The 9,135-nt window shown below is 58.7% G+C and overlaps 1 protein-coding gene across 1 annotated transcript; it reads right to left on the bottom strand.

The window, feature by feature from the left end:
• Nucleotides 1–6,868: 6,868 nt before the first annotated feature.
• Nucleotides 6,869–8,402, bottom strand: OLIG2 (oligodendrocyte transcription factor 2). The gene is given in 4 exon segments (XM_015883595.1): nucleotides 6,869–8,235; nucleotides 8,237–8,350; nucleotides 8,353–8,379; nucleotides 8,382–8,402. Coding segments are annotated over 4 exon segments (906 nt in total). The 3' UTR covers nucleotides 6,869–7,491.
• Nucleotides 8,403–9,135: the final 733 nt, after the last annotated feature.

The raw sequence follows: 9,135 nt of genomic DNA, 5'->3' as shown, positions 1-9,135 counted from the left end.
AACCCAACCCAACCCAACCCAACCCAACCCAACCCAACCTGTAACCCCGCGCCAGACAGATGCGAGCTGCGGGCCCTTTAAACCCGGCGCACCCGCCTTGCTCCAGCGATGACCAATGGTAGCGCAGGCGAGGCGGGGATAGAGCTCTCTTTGGATACGGCTCTTCGGGAGCGAGCGGCGTGGCTGCGGGACGCGGGGCATGGCAGGCTGGGAGCCCCCGGCTCGTCCCCGTTCGGGCCCTGAGTGCTGCTGGCACGCTTACAGGCATGGCACGCAGCCCCTGCTCTCGGAAAAGCCTTGGCAGCCTGCTGCGGGCCGGCCCGGCACATTGTTTTGGAGTCACCTTCTCGGTGACAGCTAGAAGAGGCGTTTCGGTGGGTGGCTGAATGGGCCACCCTGCGAGGCGGGAGGGAAGGGGCAGAATCCGTGCTGCTCTGACAGTGCCCCCGCCCCTGGGCTTCCGGGGATGGGGTGGCAGTGAAGACATATGAGAAAAGGATTGAATGGAATCATGCAGTCACAGAATCATTAAGATTGGGAAAGACCATCTACCACCAGTATTGCCTGCTGCCCACGTCCCTCAGTGCCACATCCACACGGCTCTTGAACACCTCCAGGTACGGTGACTGCACCACCTCCATGGGCAGCCTGTGCCACTGCAGCACCACAGAAGCCTGGGTCTGTCACCCAGCCATGGTTGTGCTCTGCTAACACATGCAAAATAATGCATGCAAAATAATATCTGCTCTTTCACAGAAGCGAGTGCTTGCAGTGAGCTGTGAAATCACACGTGCTGCTGTGTGAAACCCACCCAAAGCCTTGGCTCCCTCACAAGGGAGATATTCCCGGAGCCTCTCTTGAGTCGGCAGTCAGAGCCAAGTGCTATAGAGGCTTACACCGCTGCTCTAAAAAAAGGACAATTTGCTTGGAAGTCTGTGGCTAATTTACTGCACAATGCCCGATGTCATGGTCAGCTTTGTCAGGGAAAGTTGGCAGTCCTGCACCACATCTCTGCCGGCCCCAAAAGCAGTGAGCATTTCTGGCTGGGACCGCTTCGCCTGTTGGATGTCCCGAGTCCTTTCACGGTGACACACGGCCAAGAGCGGGCACAGAAACAGGGGGGAGAAACAAAAGTGGCTCTGAAGTCATTTCCCTGCGCTGGATCCAGCCATCCGGTTGCACTCCTTCCCCATTGAAGGGGCAGAAAGCGGCCGGAAGAGAGGGGCTGGGAGAGAACAAACCGGCTGGGACGGGGTGGCCCTCGCCAGGCTGCCATTCTCCAGGCTGAGAAAGGGATGAATGGTTAATTATAGGGGGACAGAGGGTGACGGAGGCGGCGGGCTGGTGCCCAGCACTGCGAGCACCTGCACAAGTTGGGGACAAAGCCACTCTGGGCCGCACAGAAGGGCACTGTTCCTGCCTCACCTGGCTGGCTTTCTGTGCCTTTGTGTGGGAAGCAAAAACTGCAGGATGGAGGAAAAAGGAAAGGAGGGGTGAGGGATCCAATCCCCGGACCAGAGGGTGCCAATGGAAGGGGATGCGAGCTCTATCTGTCTCACAGGTGCTGGTGGTAGGATTTCAGATCAGCCATGGAGAGATCCACAGTTAAATGGAGGCCAGTGTTGGGCTCCCTTGGGTTCATCTCCCTTGGATGTCTCTGAATGCAATAAAATGCAGAAAGGGCCTGCTGGACCTCAGTCAGGCTGAATGAGGGCCTGGCCGTGCTTTGGCACTGCTGAATCCCTAACACCCTGTGTCTCACAGCCTTCGCCCTGAACCCAGAGGGACCATCGCCAGCCATACTGCAGTGGGCTGGTGTGTGTGGGCAGGGAGCCCCAGCCCCCTTGCTGTGCTGCCAGGCCCATGGACCCTCCTGAGACTCGTCCTGGAGCAGCCGGCCTTGGCAGCATTATTCCACACAGAGTTGGCTGCCTGAAGGCAGGCATAGCTGGGAGACACTTTGTTAGCAAGGTTTTGGCTGTCTGAGTTGCTGAGGTGCCATCCACAGTCATTCAGTGCATAGGCCTGCCATGGCTGCTGTGGGGCAGTGGTGTGATGGAGCGGGACGGGCCACAGAAAATAGGTAGCAAAACCTCAGCCGGGCGCTGGTTGGAGCAGCGCGGGCAAGTTGGCCGCTTGCTTATCCCAGATGGTTGAGGCGCACGGCAAACAATAGCAGGACGGCCTGGCAGAGGCCTCCCCCTGCATACAGAGCAGTGGCGGGCCGCCCTGCGTGGGGCTGCGGCCCTCTGGTCGGGATGAATTGCCGCCCTGTTGCTCAGGGGATGCTCAGCCAGCAGGACGGTCCCGGGACAGGAGGCGGCGGGGATTAGCTCACGCAGGCCTTTGTGAGGACAAACAGACCTGTTTTGTTTCCTTCGGCAGCAAACCTGGAAGAAGTGTGTTTGGGCCTTTTGATGGAGGTGTCTGGAGAATTAGGCATTCTGGATGTGCGTGTGAGTGTGTGTGTGTGAGCAGAGAACAAAACCACAGATGAAAAGCCTCCGATTTTTCATCAGCTGCCTTTTCACGCTGGCACATGTGCACCCAAGGACGGCTATTTGCAGCAGCACAGCCCCAGGGTCACCACTGGAAACCTGTGGTGGAGGATGAGAAGGAAAGCTTTGCTGACTGGCCAGGCTGAGGAGCCCAGGGAGTTCCTCACCCTTCTGATCATTCCACCCAACAGAGGCAAAAGGGAGGACATGGATGGCAATGCCTGGGTGATGAAACCCTGTGTCTTCCAGGCGTTGCAGCCTTGCACAGTGACGGTGGTGAGGCAGTGGAACAGGTTACTCAGAGAGGTGCTGGCCCCATCCCTGCAGACACTCAAGGTCGGGCTGTATGTGGGCTCTGAGCACCTGATGGAGCTGTGGGTGTCCCTGCTTATTGTAGGGGGAGTGGACCAAATGGCCTTTAAGGATCTCTTCCAACTCAAATGGTTCTATGACAAAATGTGGGTCCTCACCTGGCACCTTGGAAGCTTCTGCACCCTCTGCTAGGGAAAGATCAGGTGTGTGTGTAGGGAGATCTGTGTTTCATCAAAAATGTTCAGTGTGCTATATCTCCTCTTTAAAATAACTTGGAGATGTGAGGAGCTGGATGTGACAGTAAAACTCCACATCCTTCCACAGAGTCCTTTGAACAAATGGGATGTTTTCAGGATGGTTTTCTCCCCATTTCACTGCCCCTTGGTCCTGACGTGACATGAACAAACATTTACAAGAAAGCTTCACATGTGGGGCTTGTTTCTCCCTACTGTAGGTGTTGTATCTGGACTGTGGATGGGTAAACAGATCACAAAATCCCACCATTACCATACCTAGTTTCCCTACATTCACTTACTGGTGTGCCCAGGGGGTGGCATGCCTGCCCTCACCTCCCCATTGCTGGCACCTGTCCTGCTTAGGGAGGCTGGGAACAAAATGAAGCCACAGAAAGTGGATCTGCAGAGGCACTCAGAGGCAGACACAGTTCTGGGCAGTCCCACGGCACCGCTGGGGAGCTCTAGTGTAAATCTGCTGTCTGTGAGCTATTTGTGAAGGCAAAGGCTAGTTTTCCTGCGGCACTGGCATCTGCAGATGTCCTGATGGTGGAAAAGCTGCTCTCTCCCAGCTTTCCTTACCAGGCTTTCTAATATATATATATATATTTAAGTTTTGGGTCACCTTCACACAACCTTGTGTCCCGTGCAAACTCAGTGCTGCCGGAGCTGGGAGGAGAGAGCCATCAAAGCTGGGCTCCGAGCAGCACGGCCGCACGTCTGCAGCAACTGTGCCACTCTTGGCAGTTGCAGGTGACAACCCTACCAAACGCCCAGGAGCAGATGAGAAGTTTATGGGCTGTTAATAAACTGTAACCAATCGGTGAATGCTGGCGGGTTGTGTTCAAGCTGTTTGGGGCCACAGGTCCTTGGGAGAGCTTGCACTTGCTCTGCCTTTATTTCAGCGTAGCAGAAACATTAAAGCATGTGGCAGACTCTCGATGTTTGTTACAGTGAATAGACATATGTCCCTCACACTAGCATGTAGAATATCTAATTAAGTCACACAATGATAGCTTATACCCAGGGGCAGTTGCAAACAAGACGCTGTCACACTCTTAAGAACACAAACAAAATGAAAATTGCCTCTTTATACATTATAATGAATATGTTTTCAATGCATTAAAAGTTCATTTAGTAACAGACTCAGTGTGACCGAGAGGATTTCTGTGAGCATCCTTTCGTTTTTCCGAAGGACCATTTTGCATGGTCGGGATTAGGGGCAGTTTGTTAACCAAGCTGCTAAGTGTTCTTCCCCCGAGGACTTAAAAGTAGAAATGAAACCTTAGTGCTGACCTTACTGTGAGGTTCCACCCGAACCTTACTCCCCAGAGCCCACCTCTACAGGGTTCTCCCTTCTGTAGGACATACGTGCCATGGGTGGGTGCTTGCCTTCGCCCCTTTGCTTTCCTCGTCTGCCCTGTTCTTCATTAGCATTTGGCATCTTCGCATGTAAGTGAAAGGATGCAAGTGGTAGGATGGCTGCAGGGGTTGCTTCCCACTGGTGCTGGCTCTGTGGTGCCAGGTGATGGCATGGAAGGACCTGAATAACACTGGGGCTGTAAGATGTGTCTCTGTGCGGGTTTTCCCATCAGATGGGCAATGCTTCCTTCCTTCCCACAGTATCATTACACGTGTCCAACCCGGAGGTGTCCCCTTTGCACTCTCAGCTCACCCAAGCCGTGCAACGGAGCTGGATCCTTCCTCATGAAAGGGGCAGAGGGGATGCAGAGAGAAACTTCATATTGGGAACAGCCCCAGGCTGTGCTTAGCGATTTGAATCAAAAAGCCCCCACCCAGAACCCCACTAATTTCCCAGTTCAAGGGATCTATAAACGTAACTAAAATTGTGCCAGGTTTTGTTGAAAGAAGAAAAAGAACATCCCAAACCAAACCAAAACCAAAAAAACCCCACAGTGTTTCTTTTTTCTTTTCTTTTCTTTTTTTTTTCTTTTAAAGCAGACAAAGATGTGCGTTAAATGTGTGTCTTATACATATATGTATACGCCTTCCTGAAAATAGCATTTAACAAATGCCTGCTGCATCTGCGGGATTCTCCAACAACCCCAACGCCCGCGATCAATCTGCGGCCTGGTGATGGTTGCTGACAGTGATTGATTGATTTTTCCTGCTAATAGGATCAACATTGGGAATACATTAAAGTAAAAGGCACACTTCTGACTTGCAGGAAACACCCCGTGTATCGGGTCCGGGCCGATTGTGTTGGTTTTGGCAGCGGGGTGCAGTGATTGATGACGGGCAGGGAGCTGAGGGCTGCCCCGAGAGGAGAGCGGCTCCCTGCGTGTGCATGACACTGGGACGGGGACACGCATCAGCAGGGACAAAGGAGCAGGGTGGCCCGTCCCGATAACCTCTTCTAATGCATATGGTGGGATCTGACCTGCCAGTTCAAGGAGTGGAGGCGAAAAGCTGATGGGAAATTGATTCTCAGGAGTTTGTCAAGACATCTCCAACAAGTGAAGATAAATGGCGGAACAAAACTTCTAAAGACAATCCCAAGAATAGGGATGAATGCAAGAAGGGAAAGGCTATTTTGCATTTACATCCATCTTTTAGGGCAAAAGGCTCCAGGGTGAGGGCTGCGCTCTCGCAGCATCTCAACTCGGTGGCACTGCTAAAAGTTGTCGGCCCCTTCTGTGGGAGTGTGGCAGAGCCCCGTACTGGGGGTTGCAGGCCATTGGGACACAAGGGACATCCGTCTATCTTTATAGCAGTGCATAAAGCAGCCCCGGCCCCCGGGCAGCAAGGACACGGCATCCTGTGCTGTGCCACTGCCGCAGCTCTTGGCTCTGCAGTGTCCCAGCACTTGTGTCGTGCCCAGCTCCTGACTGGGACATGGGGAGCTCGCAGGGATGAGGTGTGAGCCGTTCTCCTTCACCTCGGGGAACTGAGGTGCACAGGTGCGGTGCCTCCACCGCTGTGAGCGGAACATATGGGCCGTGCCCATTCTCCCCCCCGTAACTCGACCCGGCCGTACCCTGCGGGGCCCTTCCCCGTGCGAGGCAGCATATGGGGAAGCGAATGGGGGGTGGGCCGGGAGCCCGGCAGCACCGCTAATTCTATTTGCAGGTAGCCCCGGGAGGGACCACCTGTTGGTGTTGGGACTCCGGGGTGGGACAGAGCCGTCGGGGGGCGGGGGAGAGAGGGGCGAGCGGACGACTTTGCGGCTACCGGCCGCTGCCGACTGTTGCATCTGTCGGGGCGCTCATTACGGCTTTTAGCGGAGATAAAGAGCGGCTTCTAACGATGCTCCGGAGATAAAGAGCGGCTCCTAACGATGCTCCATCTGACGCTCACCTGCTCCCGCCGCACGCCGCTAATTGGGCCGAGCGCTGCAGGTAGCGGCCGCGCAGCCCCGAGGGAGCGGCCCAGGTGGGACCCCGTCCCTCGGGGCTCCGGGAAGCGGCCGTGCGCCCAACGCGGGGCCGGCTTTCGTTTGGGCGCAGCGGGAGAACGGCGGAGTTTCGCGTTCCCTTCTCCCGTAGCGCTTCGAGCTCCCACCGAAGGCCGGACCCCGTGGGTCCAGCACCCCGATTCGGAGCCCGGGAGGCATCCGCTGCTCATCCCCCACCCTCGTTCTGCGAGGAACGAGTGAGGAAAAACGATTTCGGCCTCGGAACGATCCCTCCCGTCCCCCCCCGCGCCCCGATCTTAACGAATACCGAGCGCCATTGACATCAAATGCTTTTTTTTTTTTTTTTTCCTTTTTTTTCTTTTTATTTAAAATCTCACCAGCGGATCGCTTTTCCTTTCGCAACCAAACAAGTAATAAATATTATTTAGCAACTTTTTTTTTTTCGTTTCTTTTTTTTTTTTCTTTTTTTCCTTTTTCTTTTTTACAAAAATAAACAGACGATAAAATCTCTGCAGGGGGCGGCGATAAGAAAAGTGTTACTGCTGGGCAGAGCCCGGGGCTCGGGACTGCGACACGGACACAGAGAGCATTACGGACTTCCAACGTGGTTAGAGGCGGCGGGGACGCGAACTGTGTTATACGCTTTAAAAAACTGGAGAAATCAAAAAACCGACCCCCCACCGAACCCCACCGGACCGGACCGAGGGCAGCGCGGCGGCCGCGGGGCTGTGACACGGCGCAGCGCTCGGACGGGGCTCGGAGCGGGGTCTATGTACAAAGCCCGAAAGACACAAAACCGACGGAGGGAGATCGGAGCGGGAGCGGAGGGGGGTAGGGGGGTGGGCGTGGGGGATGGGGACGGTCCCCTGTGGCCGCGGACGGACAGACGGCCGGGCAGACGGACTGCCAAAGTCCTCGGCGTCGGGTTCCTCCGGCCCGCCGGCTGCGTTCGCTCTTCGGCCCGAGCGAAGGGAGAGACGCGCGGACGGCCGCCGGGCTGCGGGCGGCTCCTCCCGGCCGGCCTCGCCGTCGGGGCGCTCCGTAGGTGCTGGGGCGGCCCTGCGGGACGGGCTCACTTGGCGTCCGAGGCCAAGCGGGGCAGCGCGGCGCCGCCCATGGCCGAGACGTGGTGGTGAGGGGGGGCCGCCACCTGGCACATGCTGCAGGGGCACGGCATCCCCCCCCAGTGCTGGAAGCCGCCCCCCAGCCCCGGAGCGGCGGCGGCGGCCGAGGGCGACTTGAGGAGGCCGTGCGGGGGGCGGATGGAGCCGACGGCCGAGAGGCCGGAGCCGGGCAGAGAAGCGCTGGAGACGGCGGCGGGGGGCAGGATGGGGTGGTGCGCGGGATGCGAGGCGGGGTGGCCCGGGTGGGCGGGCAGCGGCGCCGAGTGAGCTCCCATGCCGGCGGGGCAGGCGGCGGGGTGGAAAGCGGCGTGGTGGCCGCCGTAGATCTCGCTGACCAGGCGCTTCATCTCCTCCAGGGAGTTGGTGAGCATCAGGATGTAGTTTCTGGCCAGCAGCAGCGTGGCGATCTTGGAGAGCTTCCGCACCGAGGGGCCGTGCGCGTAGGGCATCACCTCCCGCAGCCCGTCCATGGCGATGTTGAGGTCGTGCATCCGCTTGCGCTCGCGCCCGTTGATCTTGAGACGCAGCTGCTGCAGGTCCTGCTCCGTCATCTGCTTCTTGTCCTTCTTGGAAGAGGCGGACGAGGCCGACGAGGCCGACGACGACGAGGACTTGAAGCCCAGCTTGTCCACCACCACCACCCCCGCGGCGCTCATTGGCGCTTGCGCAGCTCGGCGCTCAGCTTCCGGCGGGCGAATCGCTCTGCGTCGAGCTGGACACGGTGCCGCCCGTGAAGGCCCCCGCCGCCTCACTCCATCCTCCGCCGCCGCCATTGATTTCCGGGCCCGCGAGGAACGAGCTCATCGGTGCTCCGGGGAGGACGGGCGGCTGGAGACAACAGGCTGGCGTCCGAGTCCATGGCCCGGCGGGCGGGCATGCCCATGGCGGCGGAAGGATGGAGCCGGGGACGGCCCCAGCTCCACAGCCAGCGTCCGCGAAAAGTTCGCCACGACCCGTCCCCTCCTGTTCTCCTCCCGTCCCGTCCCGTCCCGTCCGGTCCCGTCCCGCCCCTTCGTCTCCCGGAGCCGCGTTTCTTTCGTCCCCTTCGCCGTCCGCCCCGTCCGTTCCGCCCGCCCCGCGCTTCTCTCCGCTACGTCCCCCCGGCTCTCACCGTTGCTCGGGGCGGCCGTGGCAGCGGCGCGCCGTGTCGGGCGAGCAGCGCGCACCTTGCGGCGCTCCGGCGGCGTCTTTATAGCCGCGCCGGGGAGGAACAATGTCACCGGGCGGGAGGGGGCTTCGCCAATTCGCGGCGGTGGGGGGGGCGGCCTGATGTCACCGAGGGCCGCATCGCGCCTGATGGGGGCGGGCGGGCGGCGGGGAGCCCGCGGGGGGGGTTTGGGGGGAGAAGGAGGGGGACGGGCTGGGAAGGGACTTTTGTCAGATCCATCGTAACGTGTAACAATGACAGCTCTGGGAACAGCTGTTGGGGGGGTGGGGGGGGGAGGAGAACAACCTCCCCCTCCTCACACCGCTCACGTCGCTCTTTCCCGGAGCCGCGATCGGGGCCCGCAGGACGCCCTCCCCGCAGCCCCGCACCCGCAGCCGCACGCCCCGGGGCCGCTTCCTCCCGCCGGGCCGCCCCTCCGCGCCCC

This window comes from Coturnix japonica, chromosome 1 (genome assembly GCF_001577835.2).
Source record: "Coturnix japonica isolate 7356 chromosome 1, Coturnix japonica 2.1, whole genome shotgun sequence".
Classification (NCBI taxonomy): Eukaryota; Metazoa; Chordata; class Aves; order Galliformes; family Phasianidae; genus Coturnix; species Coturnix japonica.
The sequence above is the reverse complement of the archived record's forward strand: the minus strand, read 5'-3'. Positions and strand labels throughout refer to the sequence as shown.